This window comes from Natrix helvetica, assembly GCF_964273705.1.
Source record: "Natrix helvetica genome assembly, chromosome: 13".
NCBI classification, from domain to species: Eukaryota; Metazoa; Chordata; class Lepidosauria; order Squamata; family Natricidae; genus Natrix; species Natrix helvetica.
Window position 1 is genome coordinate 18,383,143 of NC_138557.1, and position 17,896 is coordinate 18,401,038.

At 49.7% G+C, this 17,896-nt stretch overlaps 2 protein-coding genes across 6 annotated transcripts in view; one reads left to right on the top strand and one right to left on the bottom strand.

Moving 5' to 3' along the window:
• Positions 1–16,360, bottom strand: part of CHTF18 (chromosome transmission fidelity factor 18) — a 42,581-nt gene extending 26,221 nt beyond the window's left edge. Inside the window, exons 1-7 of one of the 2 annotated variants that reach the window (XM_081965795.1) lie at positions 16,204–16,360; positions 15,259–15,510; positions 14,102–14,246; positions 13,526–13,718; positions 13,298–13,387; positions 3,991–4,043; positions 50–200 (exon numbers count right to left, since the gene is read on the bottom strand). In XM_081965795.1, coding sequence (XP_081821921.1) covers positions 50–200; positions 3,991–4,043; positions 13,298–13,387; positions 13,526–13,718; positions 14,102–14,246; positions 15,259–15,510; positions 16,204–16,294 — 975 coding nt within the window. In that variant the 5' untranslated portion in view covers positions 16,295–16,360. The remainder of the gene's footprint in view (positions 1–49; positions 201–3,990; positions 4,044–13,297; positions 13,388–13,525; positions 13,719–14,101; positions 14,247–15,258; positions 15,511–16,203) is intronic. The other variant, XM_081965794.1, reaches the window with a different exon arrangement.
• A 53-nt stretch (positions 16,361–16,413) lies between these two features.
• The window catches only part of RPUSD1 (RNA pseudouridine synthase domain containing 1), a 49,749-nt gene continuing 48,266 nt past the window's right edge, over positions 16,414–17,896 (top strand). Inside the window, exon 1 of one of the 4 annotated variants that reach the window (XM_081965802.1) lies at positions 16,414–16,498. Coding sequence is in view for 2 of the 4 variants with exons in the window: in XM_081965800.1 (XP_081821926.1) it covers positions 17,476–17,548 (73 nt within the window). In the remaining 2 variants the exon portion in view is untranslated. Of the gene's footprint in view, positions 16,499–16,972; positions 17,336–17,362; positions 17,549–17,896 lie in introns of those variants that run through there. The other 3 variants (XM_081965803.1, XM_081965801.1, XM_081965800.1) reach the window with 3 other exon arrangements.

Consider the following 17,896-nt stretch of genomic DNA (forward strand, 5'->3'; position numbering starts at 1 on the left):
ATCCAGCTACCTACTCTGACCTCTAGGATGCCCAGAAGGAAACACTTACATCATCACTGAGCAACTCCACGTAGCGTCTGGGAGTGAACTGGTCAACCCAGAGAGCATGCTGGGCAGATGCTTCTGCTTCCGATCTGTCTCTGTTCTCTTCTTCCCCATCAGGCCCAGGGGCTTCATCTTGCGTTTCACCAGCCCCCAGTCTGCAAGAAGAAGAATCTGGCTGGAAAACAGTATCTGGGAAAAGAGGGAGCTCTGCTTTTGGTTTTGAAGAGGCAATTTTTTTAAAAAGTAGGTAGGTAGATAGAGGGATAGGGAGGGAGGGAAAGAGAGAGAAATACAGTAGGTAGGTAGAGAGAGAGAGAGAGAGAGAGAGAGTAGTTAGGTAGGTAGGTAGGTAGGTAGATAAAGGGATAGAGAGAGAGAGAAAGAGAAATACAGTAGGTAGGTAGGGAGAGAGTGAGTAGGTAGGTAGGTAGGTAGGTAGGTAGAGGGATAGAGAGAAATAAGAGAGATCGAGAGAGAGAAATACAGTAGATAGGTAGGGGGGAGAGAGAGAGAGAGAGAGAGAGAGAGAGAGAAGGTAGGTAGGTAGGTATCTAGGTAGATAGAGGGGGGGAGAGAAATACAGTAGGTAGGGAGAGAGAGAGAGAGAGAGAGGGAGAGTAGATAGGTAGATGTTTCCAGTGTATTTATACATGTGCTGGAGAAGGAAACCACTGACAACCTGTAGCACCTAAAACTTTGTTTCTGCTGCCACAGCACTTGACCAATGTAATTCTAATCAATCCCTCTAATGAAGCAGCTTTCTGAAAGGAAAAAAAAGTTTTTGCACTCTGCAAACCTCCCTGTGAAAACCGGCCCATTGTTTTTTTTTTTAAAGTCATGAATAGCCTTGTGGGGGCTTGCAGATTGCTCCTGGGGAGTGGGGGCCAAAAATGAGCAAAAAAGGCCCGTTTTTCACAAAAACTGGGTATTTTTTTGTAAACAAAATTGCATGCATAGCCTTATGGAAGCTTATAGAGTGCTCCTGGGGGCTGGGGGGGCAGAATTGAGCAAAAATGGCCTGTTTTCTCTCATTTCTGCCCTCCCCAGCCCCCAGGAGCTCTCTGAAAACTTCCATAAGGCTATGCATGGCCATTTTGGTGAAGGAGCGGGGCTTCAGGAGGCAAAAATGCTGTATTTGATGTATAAGACGCACCCAGATTTTCAGCCTCTTTTTTGAGGAAAAAAGGTGTGTCTTATACTCTGAAAACTACGGTAGGTGTTCAGCAGGGACGGTACAAGGGAAAAAACTATCCCTGTGTCCAGTTGTTTTGGCATGCAATGCTCTATAGGGGTGTCCTGAGGGGAGAAGTTGAAATCGATTATATCCAGGATGTGAAGGGTCTGTAGGCATTTTCTCAGCCCTCTTTCTGGTTCGTGTAGTATACAGGTCCTCAATGGAAGGCAGGCTGGTAGCCATTGTTTTTTCTGCAGTCCTAACTATCTGTTGAAGTCTGTACCCGTCCTATTTAGTTGCTATACAAAACCAGACAATTATTGAAGCACAAATGACAGACTCAATAATTCCTCTGTAGAATTATTGGGTCTGTCAGTTGTACTTCTTGCTGTTTGGTTTGGCACAATAATCAAACAGGACAGGTACTTGTGATGGGGGGGAAAATGGAAAGTTTGGTTTTGCTAACTAGATAGTTGTTGTTATTATAGAAATGGCTAGTACATATTATTGTGCAAAAGTTGAGGCTGTAATGTTATCTTCTACTGTGCTAAAGAGTCAGAATACCTTTTTTTTTTCCTTTTTCCCCTTCTACCCCACACTTTCTCTTTCCTCCCTTTCTTCCCCTGGTTTCCAATTATTTTCCTTTTCTTTGTATTTTATATGATAAAGTAATTATGGGGGCTGTGCGATGCCTGGAGGCTGTGCGGATCTGGATGGGGAGGAACAGGCTCAAGCTCAATCCCTCCAAGACTAAATAGCTGTGGTTTCCGTCATCCTGATTTGTGCATCTTGTTCCATCTATGACGATAGGGGGAGAACTTTTAGCCCCCTCAGAGAAGGCTCGCAATCTGGGAGTCCTCCTGGATACGCGGCTTAGTTTAGAAGAACATCTGACGGCCGTGACCAGGGGGGCCTTTTACCAGGTTCGCCTGGTACGTCAGTTGCGCCCCTTCCTGGATCGGGATGCTCTGTGCACAGTCACTCATGCCCTTGTCCTTTCTCGCCTGGACTACTGCAACGCTCTCTACATGGGGCTGCCCTTGAAGAGCACCCGGAGGCTTCAGCTGGTCCAGAATGCAGCCGTGCGGGTTATCATGGGGGTACCTAGGTGCTCCCATGTTACACCCCTTTTAGGCGGCCTGCACTGGTTACCGGTTGTCTTCTGGGTGCGATTCAAGGTATTAATTATGACCTTTAAAGCGCTCCATGGCTTAGGCCCAGGGTACCTGCGAGACCACCTACTGCCACCAGTAGCCTCCCACCGTCCAGTACGATCCCACAGAGTTGGCCTCCTCAGGGTGCCGTCGGCCAGTGACCCCCAGGGGGAGAGCCTTCTCTGTGGGAGCGCCTTCCCTCTGGAATGAGCTGCCCCCGGAGCTTCGCATAATCCCCGACCTCCGGTCCTTCCGACGCGCCCTAAAAAGTTGGCTTTTCCAGCAAGCCGGCCTGGCCTGTTAATTTTATTTAATTTTAAAAATGTGAGTGTTATATAAATTGGGTTTGTTTTTTGGACTGTTTCTAATTTCCTTTTAACTTTTGTACTATGTGTTTTTTAATGCTGTACGCTGCCCTGAGTCTTTGGGAGAAGGGCGGCATATAAATCTAATAAATCCAAATCCAATCCAATCCAATTGTCAGGTTCCAAAGGGTTAATGAAACCAGCCAAACACAGAAACGGTTTAGTTTGTATTCTTCCTTCGGCACGAACTGACCAATAAATCACTGCGGCAATGAATAGATTGTCAGAGCTGCCACCTTGTGCTTCCCACCACTTTTTATAGTTACATTGGTAATTAAGGTAAACCTCGCACACCCATCACCTTGTGACCCAGAGTGAAAACCACCCAGCAATTAATCATGGATTGTTAGCAGGAGCTTTGTAGTTTCTTCAGTTTGTGGAGGTGGGACAGTGAGTCTTGGCAACTGGCCTAGTCTTCTCCCCTGAATGGCAGCTCCAGGCCTCTGGGCTGGCCGGAGCTGACAGTAATAACAAATTTAAAGCAGGATTTGTTTATCCTATAGACTGCCTGGTGAAAGAGCCAAAAGCAGCAGCAGGAAACAGGAAGCTGGAAATTACAGAAGGCTGGAAGTATATAATAAAAGACCCTCTTGAGTTAAGCTCAAATTCCTGGAAGCTATATGGACACACCCATACAATTCTTTTGCAACATTATGAAAGTGGTTTGCTACTGACGTCTTCTTGGAATGCTTGTCATCCTTCCAGTCTAGCTAGAGCTCTGGGATTTCCTCTTGAGTCTCTTATCCAAATACGAATCATCTACCTTTTCCTTGAGATCACCCCAGGTTGAAGCTGTTCAGGTTTTAATATAAAATTTAATATAACACTTTATTGAAGCATCATGGAACATACTGTGTGAACCAAAAAAGTTATTCCCAAGTTAGTGATCCATAGGGTAACTAACAGCCTGAAAAGCTAGGCATGAGTTTGGTAGTTTAGTAAAAGTGCCTGAAGTTCACCTTGGAAAAAGTAACTTTCCTTCTCACGCTTAGAATTCATTTACATTTTTAAAAAAGAAAAAAGAGGAAAGCTACTATCAAAGACACTAACTTGTGAAACTAAAAGCACTACTTAAATATTCAAATAAGAACTTTGACTATATTATGGTGCTCTCTAGAAATGACAGGAGTTGAGAGGCCAAAATAGCTGGAAGGCATCCGGTCATGAAAGCCGAGTGTCTGCGATACAGACCAAGGATCTCACTTGGCAAAGGGATTCCCTGGGCTACCAGAAGAGAAACTATGAAGCTTACCTGTTCAAAACTTCCATCAGCTGCTCTGAAGACTCAAGGATCTGTTTCTGGCGCTGAAATACAGAGGATAAAAAACTACATGCTGGCTTTGTGAAAAGTGAAAACTCAATCACTTACAAAATAAGAATTCGAGAGACTTATCCTCCATGGTCGAAATGCCACATCTTCATTATAGAACAGAATTGGTTATCCAGTAGGGATCTCATCTGGATAATATAGTTTTCAAATATCCTATTGCTGAGAATTTGTATGCAGCAAAAGCTCTTTGTGTGTTGCTTTGGCCACCACATTTGGAGACTTTTTGTATGAAGCCATATAACTTTGGTGTAAAATCTGATTGTGAGATATTGGTTAATAAAGACAATTTGAATTGTGGCTCCGAGCTTATTCCAAGTGCTCCCAGTTCAGATGTAATAGAAAAATCATATTTAATGAAAACTAGGAAGTCTTCAACCTGAGGGTGCCAAGAAACGGAATGAATGGGAAAAGCTAACACAGTCAATGCAAAGAGGATTGAGAGCAAAAACGAATTTGTAATGTAATGTCCGACATTTGGATTCTGACCGGAGGCCAGGACAACTGGTGCAGAGTTTTTTTTTAAAACGGTGCTTCCCAGAACCTTAGGATTCCATTAAAAGGATGGGTTTTTGTGGGATCTTAAGGGCGAAATGGATGCACCAGGGCATGTGCAGCATTTTTTTCTAAGGAAAAGCAATCATGTCACATTCATTGAATATACATTTGTTTTGTAAAACTGTTCTGCAAACTAATTGGGAAATACAAATTGTAACTTTTGTAACATTTGAAATATTAATTTTGCAAGTGCAATAGCTTTACTTTATGCTTATACTGGGGACATTTTCTGGGATAGTAATTGGGGAGTCAATTATACAAAATTCAAATAACTTTTATAAAAATTTGCATAAACAGACTTCAACAATCAGATTTATTGTCAGTAAGGGAATTCTGAGGATTGAGCATGTGATACAATTTTCAGATACATATAATTTTGGGTAAGCAACTTGGCTAAACAAAAGGCAATTTTATCCTTAGCAAGTCTTATTAAAAAGGAGAATTTCTCATCATCGGTGTTTAGCAACGAATATTAACATACCAACTAGAATCCTCTGGACCCACCTTCATTTTAAAGTCTCTCCAATCAGAATAGAAGCTAGAGGGTTAGACGCAATCCATTCTCCAATGAAATGAATTATTTCACTGATTGCCTATCTGCATCAGATATAAATGGCAACTACATAGACATTAATTAAGATAATCCATAACACTCACTTGCAGTAAAGCTGCAAGGATTATTTGCTTGAAAAACAGGTTCCACAATCTGAAAAAGCTTGAAAATGTCAGTTGGTCTTACCTGAAGTGCATGTCTCGAAGGATGGCGTGGGAGCAGTCACAGCTGGGTATTGTCATGGCCCATCTGCCTGGAGACTGAGGTAAATCTTGAGGCCATGCCTCTCCCCCTCCTCTGACTCTCCAGATTAACCGGTGGTCCAGTCAAGGCGAATCTAGAAGGAAGGGAACAGGGTAAACCCCCCCCCCCCCGCTCCCCTCCTGGTCCTTGACTGACCGGAACTAATTTTGCTCAGGCCCACCCTGCACGGGGCGCACTACAGGTGGGAAGTGACTGCTCCCACGCCATCCTTCGAGACATGCACTTCAGGTAAGACCAACTGACAGTCTCCGAAGTGGGACGTGGGAGGAGTCACAGCTGGGACGTACCAAAGCTTGGTGTCCCTGGGAGGGTCCCTGGGGCCTGAGTCCCCTCGAGTGTCTAGTACCCTCTGGAGAACCTTCCTCTCAAAGGATGCTTCCACCGAGGCGAAAGCATCCAGTCGATAGTGTCTGATGAACGGAGAGGGAGAAGCCCATGCTGCTGCCCTGCAGATGTCTTCGATGGGAGCCTGAGTGGCCCAGGCTGCCGAAGTGGCTGCACTCCTGGTGGAATGTGCGGTGATGCCCTCAGGCACCGGAAGCCCCTCGTAGGCCTCGGAGATGGCCAGCCTGATCCATCTGCTGATGGTGTCTGAGGAGACCTTCACTCCCCTGGATGCCGGGTGGTAGGAGATGAAGAGGGCCTCCAACCATCTAATGGTGGACGTGCGCTTCAGATAAATGAGCAAGGCCCTCCTGACATCGAGGTGATGCCAGGATCTCTCTCTTCCACAGGAAGGGGCTGGACAAAAGTCCGGGAGAACGATCTCCTGAGCCCTATGAAAGGGGGAATTAGGCTTCCGGTTCCGGCGGCTGACGGTGACGGGCAACTCGTTTGCTCGCTCTGGCTCCCCGGTGGGCTTCCCCACTCCTTGGGGGGCACAGGACGCCCCGAAGAGGCGTCCTGCCGGAGGAGCGGCATCGCGGGGGATCCCTGCATCGGCGGTGGCTGGTGGGGGGCCCCCCGCCTCGCTCTAGGCACCGGGGAGCAGTATCGGAGGGCGCGTAAAGCGTCTTCGCAACAGGCTGATCGGAGAATGAAAAAGCAGAAGGAAGCAGCGGCGGTGTGGTGAGGCGCTACCCCCCTTCACTCCCTTTCTTGATTTGAAGAACTTTTCAGCACTTTAAAACTTTTACTTTCGGCTAACTTTGGAGGCGCGGCTGGAAGGAGGGGGATTTTCCCCCCCCCTCGGACAAGCGGCTTGGAACAATTCTGCTCTCAGCCCCAGGGGAAGGAGGAGGGGGGAGAGCCAACCAATGATGCCACACCCTTGCTTAAAGTGACTTTCATTGAACTTAGCTCCATAATTTACTGATGATCTGAGGACTTTGGGAACTTTGAAAACTTTGTTATGCCTCTGAGCCCGAAGCTGGCAGGGCAAGATGGCACACTTCCGTTGTCTTCATGAACTGTGAAACCTGACTCCACCTTTAAAAATTCAGGCTTCCGGTCTTTGTCCCCGTGCTACCCAGAAGAATCTCTTGTGGATTGTTATTCTTTGAACTCTCTGGGGTGGAAAATTTTACTCTATTGCCAGGCTGACTAGAGAAATTCTCTCCTGCTTGGATCTTCTGCCTCCTGGACTCATCTGGCTGCTCTGCTGCTCCAGCTGTCCATTCTCTACACTGACTGAACTCTTTATTCTATAAACTATGTCTCCTAAAAGACCACCCCCTGGAAAGCCTGGCTTTGCTACCTCTGCCCCGACATCAGCAACATCCAGTCCTGCTACACAATCAAAGATTACAGACCTGATGCAACCTAAAAGTACAGAGATGGATTTGCAACAAATGCTCCAGCAACTCTTACAGGGACAAGAGGAAATTAAGAAAATATTAGCGGAAATGAAAGAAGAAATTAAAGAGAACCAAGCCCAAATTTATAAGAACTCACAGAGACTGGACCTTGTGGAGGGTGGGGTGGCGGAGGTGAGGGGGGGGGGGTAGAGGCGGTGCAGAAGGGAAACAAAGAACTTGATACCCAACAAATGAAAACAGAATTTGAGAGAATGTCCTTTTATCTTAGATTTCAAAATGTGATGGAAACAGATGATGAAAACATAAGGGACATCATGATAAACATCTTGGCTGAATATATACACAAAAAAAAACAACAGATGGAATGGGAGATAGATCTGGTTTATAGAGTGAATTCAGCCTATGCCAGAACACACAATGTACCCAGGGAGGTACATATAAAATTTCTTAGAAAAAGCACAAGAGACGAAATACTGGGTGTACAAAGGGGGCAAGCCCTGACATACCATGATAGGGAAATAACTATCTTGAAGCAGATCCCCAAGAAAATTAGGGAAAAAAGGAAAAACTATTCGCAATTAGCGAATAAATTATACCAGAAGGGGGTGTGGTTTAGATGGTTGATGCCTGAAGGTATGTGATATTCTGGGAGGAGACAAGAATTAGAATTAACACACCCTTAGAGGCACAGGCCTTTATGGAAAAAAACAAAATACACCTAGAAAAAACAGAAGATTCTACAACGGATATGCAGGACACGGGAGGGGCCGGAGCTCTGCCAGCGGGGGGAGAAGGGGCAATACCAAGAAAGCTCAGATCACAAAAATGAATAAGAAAATCTCATTGATATAAATTGACCGAAAGTAGTAATGGAATTAACATGTGGATTATATATTACTATGTACTAAATTGATTGAAAGTACTAATAGAACTAAAATGCTGATTATATATGACCATGTATTAATGATTTATACTCAGATGTATACTATGAGTTTGGAGGGAGGGGGCGTCTACCACACTTTGCAACTGCCAAAATTTGTACACCTTTCCACTACCCTTTTCCTTGTAAATTTTAAAAAAACCAATAAAACTTTGTTTAAAAAAAAAAAGAAAGAAAGGGGGAATTAATCTTTGGCATGAATGCTGGGTCAAGCCTTAGGACGACCCTGTTGTTGTGGAAGATGCAGAGATCTGCCCTGGCTGAGAGTGCGTTGATTTCTGACACCCTCCTGGCGGAGGTGATGGCTACGAGAAACACTACCTTGAGAGTAAGCAGTTGGAGGCTCACCTCCCTCAGTGGCTCAAAGGGTGCTTCCAGGAGTGCTTGGAGCACTGTGGGTAGGTCCCAAGAGGGAAAACGGTGGATGACCGGGGGGGGGGGGGGCGGAGGTTGGTTGCTCCTCTGAGGAACCGCTTAATGATGGGAAGTTGAGACAGGGACTGTGAGCCCACTCCCCCCAGGACAGTGGCCAGGGCTGAGACCTGCCTTCTGAGGGTGCTAGGGGCCAGGCCCTTCTCCAGTCTCTCCTGAAGGAAATCTAGAACCTGTGGGACTGTGGCCGAGGTCGGCACTACCTGGGCTGCACGGCACCAGGACACGAAGGAGACCCAGGTTGCATCGTAGATGCGAGTGGTGGATCTCCTCCTGGCAGCCTCGATGGTCCCGATGACCCTGGTGGAAATCTGTGCCTCCCTTAATTGTGTCCGCTCAATCTCCAGACGGTCAGTTGGAGCCAGTCTGGGTCTGGGTGGACCAGATTCCCCTGGATGAGGGTTACTTCCCCCGAGGGATCCTCCAATGGGGGTGATGGACATCTCTATCAGGTCCCTCAAACCAGGGACGAGGGGGCCAGTAGAGAGCCACCAGGATGACCTCTGCCCTCTCTAGTACTAGCTTCCTGAGCATCCCGGGAAGGAGAGGGAGGGGAGGGAAGGCATAGAGAAGACCTGAAGGCCAACTGCATTGTAGGGAGTCGTTTGTCCATCGCTCCCTGTGTCCGGAACCACGAAATGAACTTCGAGAGCTGGGCATTCGTCAGAGAAGTGAAGAGGTCCACAGATCCGGCTGAAGACGCTGGGGTGAAGCTGCCACTCTCCGTGATCCACTGTCTCCCTGCTGAGCCAGTCCACCTGCTGATTCTCTATCCCAGAAATGTGTTCCGCTTGGATGGATGGGAGGTTCCGCTCCACCCAGTTCTCCAATCTCACCGCCTCGTCGCAAAGCGCCCTGGAATGGGTGCCTCCCTGCTTGTTTATGTGCGCTTTGGCCGCCATGTTGTCCATGAGCACTAGGACATGCTTCCCGGCTACCGTCGTCTTGAAGCATTGTAAGGCCAGGTGGATCGCTCTGAGCTCCAACCAGTTGATGCTCTTGCGAAGATCAGTCTGCCCCCCAGCCGAACAGGCTTGCGTCTGTCGTCAGGACAGGCCTGTCCGGCTCCCTGAACAGGGAGCCCTTCAACAGGGCTGGGGATATCCACCAGCGGAGAGACAGGAGTACCTGGGATGTCACCCTGACCTTGAATTCCCCGTTGCTTGTCCCGTCTCTGGTGAGGAAGGAGGAACCACTGCAGCTCTCCGGCGTGAAGTCGTGCCCAAGGCACTATCCCGATACAGGAGATGAGCTTGCAGAGGAGCCTGGAAAGAAGAGCTACGGGAACAGATTGATACCTGCGAATTTCTAGAATAAATTGTATGATGCTGTCCCTATGCTCCTCCAAGAGGTAAACTCCCCCCCCCCCCCGAATCAATGATGATTCCCAGATGCTGGAGTCTGGTGGCGGGAGTCAGGTGACTCTTCTCAAGGTTGACCAAGAACCCTAGAGATCTAAGGGTGGCGATGGTGATGTTTAAATCCCCTTCGGTTCAAGCCGCCGAGGGTGCTAAGACGAGGATGTCATCAAGGTAACAGTGCAACCGGACCGGGGTGGAGTGGAGGTGGGCTGCCACCATGGCTAGTATCTTGGTGAACGTCCTGGGGCGGATGCCAGGCCGAAGGGAAGCGCCCTGTACTGATAGTGAGTGCCCCTGTATGAGAACCTGAGAAACATACAGTGCTCCGGAGTGATCATGATGTGTAGGTAAGCCTCGGTGAGATCAATGGATGCTAGGAAATCTCCCTGTCTAATCCCCTCCAGGATAGACTTCAGTGAGGCCATCTTAAATTTACAGTAGGCCAGTCTAGAATTGAGTAATTTAAGGTCTAGGATGGCCCTCTACCCCCAGAGCTCTTCGGGACCACGAAAAGATTGGAATAGAATCCGGATTCCTTCTCCCCCTCCGGCACCAGCTCCACCACTCTGATCTCCAGTAGTTTCTGGATGGCCTTGCGCATGAGTGAGCGCTTGGCCGGTCTCTTGGAGGAGGAATAGTCCCGGAATCTATATGGGGGTTGAGAGCGAAACTCCAGGTGAAGACCGAACCTGACCGTTTGAAGTACCCAGGCGTCTGATGTGATGTCCGTCCAGTGATCCGTGAACAAAGTAAGGCGGCCACTGATGGGGTGATTCGCTCCCGAAATCACTTGTTTCTGCGGAAGGGGCGGCCGCCCCCCCTCGAAAGGGTCACCTGCTGGATTGTTGAAACGTGTCCCTGTCCCTAGGGAACTGACTATCCTCCTATCTGGGGAACCTGGGCGCAGAATACCTCGGTTGGTGGAAGTCCGGTTCGGGTGCTCGAAAACTGGATCTTCTGGGATAAGGTGCCGAGTGGTGATCCGATCGCTTGTACGTGGACGGGAAGACCTTTCATTTGTTCTTGTCCTTGGCAAGGATGTGGTCCAGAGATAGACCGAACAGCTTTCCTCCCGAGTTCTCTGTGCCTGCCAAGTGCCATTTAGCCCAGAATTCCGCCTGCCAGTTACGTAGCCACAGCAATCGTCTGGATGCCACCGATGAGGATAAGGCCCTGGAAGAGAACCTTACCGCATCCAGTGTGGCGTCCGCTGACCTTCGTGATGTCCTGCAGGAGTCTGACGTCCGAGGCCGGGGTTCTGTCTCGGAGTTGTTACAACACTAGCAGGGTGGACCTGTTGAAGAAGGAGGCTGCTGTCCTCCGGCTTCAGGCAATTTGAAATGTTTCCCGTCACCACAGGCGAGGAGGATGCCAGGCTAACCACCGGGGTGTCCACTGAGGGAACTTGTAAGGCTTGATCAAAGTTAGTATTAAGGTTGTAGAACCTGCGATCATTGCTCCCTGGGGTGGGAAAGGTGCCAGGCTGAGCCCATTGTGACCTGAGCACCTCTAGGAACAGGTCTGGGGTCGGGATCTCCTCCTTCTCCACCTGGGGTCTGTGGAAAGGACCCTTCTTGGTTCCCCTCCTCGTGTTAGCAGTGTCCTGACTGGCTACTGGAACGTCCAGGTCTGCTGTGGGCTTAGCCTTGCGTAGCAGAGAACTAAAGAGAGCGGGGGGGAAAGAGGCTCAAGATTGCTTGGGCCTCCTCGTCATCAGAGAACCCGACTTCCTTAAGCTCCCCCTCCTCTGACCCCGACCCCTCGCTGGCCGTGGAGAGAGAATCTGCTCTGAGATCTCTGGAGGTGGCAGTACCGGGTAGGTCTAGATGACCTCTAGGTGACTTGTGAGCAGCTTTGCTTCTGGGACCTTGAAACTGGTGTTGCATGCCCGAGGAGATGCCCTGGGCAGTGGCTCTGGCCAAGACTGAAAACTCTGGGGGAGCTCTGAGTAGGCCGGAGATAATATGGGGGGCTCTGGATCCGTGCTGGGATCGGGGCCTTGTGGGGCCAGGCGTTGCCTAGGCAGGCTACTGGAGCGGAGGCCGAAGGGGTCTCCTCATGCTGCAGAGGGGTGAACTGGAGATGGGGGGGGGATAGGAAATTACCCCCCCTTAGGGAACCACGAGGTGAGGCTGAATGCTCGGGAGGGTCCCTGGGGGAGACAGCCCTGACTGGAGAACGGGATCTAGCCTGGGAAGGGCTGATAGTATCCCTAAATCTCCTGCCTGCTGCCCTGGTGACCCTCCCCCCCTCTTTAGAGCGCTCCCTCCGCGACTTAAAGGTGCACTTCTTTGCCATGGATCTGCCTTTCTCCTTGGAGTTGGGCCCCCGTGAGGTCCCTTTGCCTGGGTCTGAAACCCTTGGGGAATCAGGCCTGCTTCTAAAATTTCCCGCCATCGCGAGTCTACTCATGGTTGGTGCCCGCCTCCTCTCTCACTCTCAGCTGAAACCAGTCAGCAGGCTGCCTGCGAAGACTCGGAAGATCCTCTCTTCGCTCCTCAGCCACGCCGCTGATCCACAGCCCGAGTTGAGACCGGCCCACTGCCAGACGCTGCGGCCCTCTCCGAACTACCGGTGGAGTTCAGGCCCGGTCCTCCTGTGTGCTGGTGGTGGTCGCGGGCGCTTGCGGTCTCTGCGTCCAGAGACCAGAACTGTGCTCTGTGCGTGCGCTCTGACTTCTAAGATGGTGACTGCTGACAACGCGGTCCGATTACATGAGCCGACTCCAGCTGAATCCCTCTCTTCCTTCCTGCTGGGGATCCTTATGAAGAAGGCTGAAGCTGTAGCCGCGCTTGTGGACGGAGCCTGGGGCTCCCTCCCCCGCCGGGCCGCAGCTCGGGAGCCTCTCAGCAGCGCTGACCGCTCCTGTGCACAGGCTGATTACAGAGCGCAGGAGAGGAGGAAAATGAAGATCGATCCAGATAAAATGGAAGTAAAATTCTCGAATCTAGGAGAGCCAGGTATTTAGCTCCTTCTGGGCCGAAGACTGAGGTTAATCTGGTGAGTCAGGAGGGGTAGAGGCGTGGCCTCAAGATTTACCTCAGCAGATGGGCCGTGACAATACCCAGCTGTGACTACTCCCACGCCCCACTTCGGAGACAAGTTAGGAATGCACCAATTGAAGATAAAGTAACATTTTATAATGGATTTAAGGTTCGGGAATGGTGACTTCCGGTTTGTCCGTAGGGCCGATTTTCGACCTCCAGAGCCTTCAGGAGGCTTCCCTGAATGCTCCGAAGGGCAAAAACCAGCCTTACAAGTAAACCTCCAGATGCTGATGCAAAAGCCAGATGAACTAGGCCGGGGGAGAAACATAGGCAGGATTTTGCTTTGAGGGGAAGGGGAGGGCAGTAGAGAAGAAATGTACCTCTTCCATTACTTTTTCTTTCAGGTAGGCAAATGGGACACCCAGCAGGTGAAGTGGTCTCTGTCGCTCCCAACTAACACAGCTGGCAAACTGCAAAACCAGACAATGCATTCCAATGAATATAACAAGCCTAGCAGGATATAACCCACCTCCCACCTGTACCCCCATATTCCAGGAAAGCGGAAAAAGACCACAGTGAGTTTGCACACAAACTTCTTCAATTTGTACCTCCATTGCCATCTCATCCTCCTTCACAACCATGAAGACTCGTGTGCCATTAGTAGAGGTCACGTTGATGTAGTCTTGCAGGATGGGTGGACGTTTGAGGATCTTTCCAGATTCCTTCTTTCCTGGAGGCGTAGCATGCAGCAGGACAATGTCACTTATTTCCCCCTGATCTGCGACGTCAGGTCTTGGATTTCTACCCAATTATAGAGTAGGAAAAGAAGAACAGCTCTTAGCAAAAGTTTGAAAAGGCAGCCCAGGGAAAAGTCAGGTTTCCTCAAACTAGTGGCCTCCAGACTACAACCACTAGATGGCAATCATTATGGCTTTCTGTACATATTCCCTGCCATCGAATAGTTAACAGTAGTTCAGTTTAGTAGCCTATCAAGAGCTCAAATCCCATCACTGTCCTATGTCAAAAAATTATTTTGATGGAAAAGGGCACTAATGTTTACACTATTTTTATTGTCTGGGATGCCTTTGGATCTTACAAATCTCCCACTGGAATGATGGAAAACTCCTATGAGGGCATCTAGTATCATTCAAACCACCACGTTTTGTTAGTCTTGATGAGCTAACCTTGCATCCAGGTATTCAGAAAGGTCATTTGGAGAAAGAGTTGGTGCTGAACTATCCTGTGGTGAGTCTTCAGAGACAGTCCTGTTGAGCTGCCCAAAGTCCAGCCTTTTCACAGCTTCAAGTCGCCGTCGCTTTGTTTTTGGTGCTGTCAGAATGCCAGGAAGCAGAGAAGGAACAGCTGTTTTACTTGTAAATGGGTCTTCTTCAATCTGGCCCTCTCCAGCAGGGTGGGACTTCAGCCCCTATCATTCCAGTCAGCCAGTTCATAAATCAGATGGATTTTCCAAATTTTGTCACTTTTTAGGGATAAAATAGTCTTAAGTCTCTGCAAGTCTTAAAACTTTGAATATTTTGGCCTTGTCCATGTTTGGAGGATCATCACCCCACCCCACTGGCCATGCCTCTGCAGCCCCCACCAAAGAAAAGCTACCCATTCCTGGTTTAGAAAGGTATTTGTTTCCTGTCAGAGAATCTGAACCTCTTCTGGGAATCTTTATTTTTTATTTATTTGTTGAATTTATTTGCCGCCCATTTCACTTTGGAGCTACTCTAGGTGACTCACAATAAAAACGAGAAATAAAAAGTGTAAATATAATAGTAGCAAATTCTAATGGAATAGAATAAACAATGAAAAAAACGGGAATACAGTAATATGACAATAAAAGGTCAGGTAGGGAAGTGGGAATGAGACAGAGGTGGGATTTGCTATCAATCAAATGCCCCCCCCCCCTCCAAAGGTAAATTCCAACGATTCGCAAGGTCATTTTACTGGGACTTTGGCTGTGACTTTTTCAGTAGCTGTACCAAATTCCTGGATCTCCCTTTTGAGAGTACCCTGTCTCCTCCTTTATTGGCAGTTTCCCTAAAATTGGGAAGACCCTTTATTTTCAGATTGTTTGAAATGCTTGGGGAATTGAAGTGCTTGAGAGATAACATTTTGGGGCACTAATTTCAAAGCTGAAAAGTTTTTCTTTGCTTTGCAGCATGCCAACCTCCTCTTTAAAGAGCCCAAAAAAGTATCTGGGGAGGAGGCACTGTTGCTGAAAGATGCCATCTCACCTTTTGCCCTAAGACAAAAGACCACAAGCACTCCATGTCATATCTTGCACATCAGCAGATAAAACCAATTTTATTGTACAATGGACTTTAAAACTCACTGTGAGCTGTGCTAAACTTTTGGATCAGACGATCTTCTACCATTTCTGTGATTGTTGGGGGGTGTTCAGGTCCCTCACATTTTGGGTTACCTTCACCCAGCATCTTCTTGGGGGGATCCCGGTCTGGGCCATTTTTTTCCAGAGAAAAACGGAGGTCCTTGACCAGATCCCCAGCAGAGAGCGCCTCTTCAAATGTTCGCTTTTGGCTGTGGAATTTGGATACCTTATTGCATCCCACTGGTAGGGTTGGACCTGCAAGGAACAGGAGCGCGATCAAACAATTCCCAGATCGAAAACAAATCTTGCGGCTGGGCTGAGCAAACCAATTCCTAATCATCCCCAGGCTACAGTGATGGATTATATGGGCCAAATCCAACCTCCGGACCATTTCAGCCCAAGGAAGACAAAGTTTGCCTGCAAGCTGCTCCCTTCGAGGGATCCAGGCTCTCCAGTGAGAGGAGCGAAAGGCCCTCTAGGACCGGGTCAAAGGGAGAGGATTCCCGAAGAGGCACCTTCCCATCCAGCACTGTCCATCACGGTCGCCTCCGAGACAGATCCGATTTCCCTGCCGGTCTCCCCGTGGGGCGCTACCCGTGCAACGGAGGCCCCCTCCCTCCCTGGCTGCCTTTCAGGCCTTCTCTTCCCGAGAGCCGGCTCTCCTTCGCAGGGGGAGGCCGGGTCCCTTATGCCTTGCGGGGGAACGGAGGCCGTTCGGGGTTTGGCTCTAAGCAGCGGCATTTCGGGAGCCTTTAAGGATTCCTTCGGGCGGCCGAGACGCGGAAGCCGCTTCAGGTGAAGCAGTCCGTCTCCTGCTGGGGAAGCTGCAGCCCGAGAGCGGCAAACCCCCCCCCCCGCGGCCCTCCAGCCGCTCTCCCTTCTTGGGGGGCGCCCCTCAATTTGCCCCAGAAGAGGCCGCGTCGGCGTATTTCCCCCGCGTCTCCCCACCTTCTAGCTCCGCCAGGACCTCCAGCTCGTCGGCGAACTGCGCCTCGAACTCGTCTTCGATGCCGTACAGCTCCGGCCCGTCGTCCTCCATCGCTCGCTCCTCCCGCTCCGCTCGGTGGCGGGAAAGAGCAGCGCTAGGGGGGGACAGCCTTCTTCCGGCCGGAAGGCCAGACGGGCACCCGCACTTCCGGGAGAGCTTCCTGCCCATCCTCCGGCCCGGAGAAGCGCTGATTGGTCCGCGCGGGCGGGAGGTGGTGCTCTGGGGCGGCCTTCGCCGAGAGCCGGGACCGGACAGGTGGGTTGCTCACTCGCCGGCCGGTGCCTCTCTAGGCCGCTTTGCCTCCGCTGCTAGTCCTGAGCCGCAGCCGCGCCCCGAGGGACGAGACGTCGATGGCCGGAAGGGGCCCCGCCGCCCTGACTCCCTCCCGAAATTCCCGAGCACCAGGGGACGCGGGATCAGCCGCGGAGGCTGGGCTCAGGACGGCGGCCCCTCAGCCCAAATGGGGGGGGGGGCTCGACGGGAAAGCCCCGAGAAGTCCCAGGACGTAGCCCAGGCTGGGAAGTGGCTGGAGTGGCGAAGGAGGCTCCGAGAGTCCCCCGCGGTAGCTGCCGCCAGAAGCGGCCCCGAAAGAAGGGGCGAGAGACCGCTTCCCTGGCCCCAAACCTGCGAACGGCGGGAGAGCAGAGCTCCTGCCCATGCGCAGAGTTCTTTCACCCTCACTTTTCTTCCTCAAAAGGGGGGCGGGGCGGGGGCGCCCATTAGACTCAGCGGGGACCGCAACCGTCTTTGTTTATATTTGGTTCATCACATTCAGGTAGTGCCCATCCTCCCGTTTTTTGTCCCGGGGCTCGCCCTGGAAATGGCGGGGGGCACTTTGCGGGTGTGGTAAAGGGTGACCAGGGGCTGTGCTGCTACTTTCCATAGTTCGGCTTGGCGGCTGTTCCAGGAGGGCAAAAGAGCGGCCGGCCGCGGGGCCTCCAGCTGCCCCTTCTTCCCTAAGCCTCAACTCCAGGAAGCCTTGGGGTTCGCACAACTCGCTGGATTTTGTGAATGGGAACAGGATATATACTTCGTAAGAAATAAACCCAAACCAAGCAAGTGGTATTTAGGACTATGAGGAAGAGTTTCCAGGTGATAAGATCTATCAACCATGGAACAAATAGGTTGCCACACAAAGTGATCTTGGGGTGTCTTCAAATAGTGGCCGAATAGCCATTGCAGGCATCTGTAATGCTGCAGCAAATCCTACACCAAGAAGGAGATTGGGCTAGATGACTTTCCAGCTCAGCTCTTCTTGTGCTCAGAATGACTTGTTTTCAGATAAAAACATACAGACTTCCACTGGTACTGGATCATTTACACACCTAGGTTTTAATGCAAGATTTGCATTGGCACAAAGGGAGTATCAGGCTCCTAAATTTTATAGCAAAACTGCTAATATTTCAAATTTATCTTGTCCCATAATTTGCTTATACTTTTTAAGGTAAAATCTTGCTTAGTTTTTTGCCAGTCTAGTCACTGGTCCTTTGTTTATAGCCACAATGTATTTGTGTGGAGATGTGTTAGCTTGCCGAACATTTTTAAAAACTTGAAAATCACTATTACATTCCAAGTAGAATATAAACTCAGGAAAAGTAGTTAGCATAGTATAAAATTTACCTGTAAATCGTAAAAATTACGATTCTAAGTAAA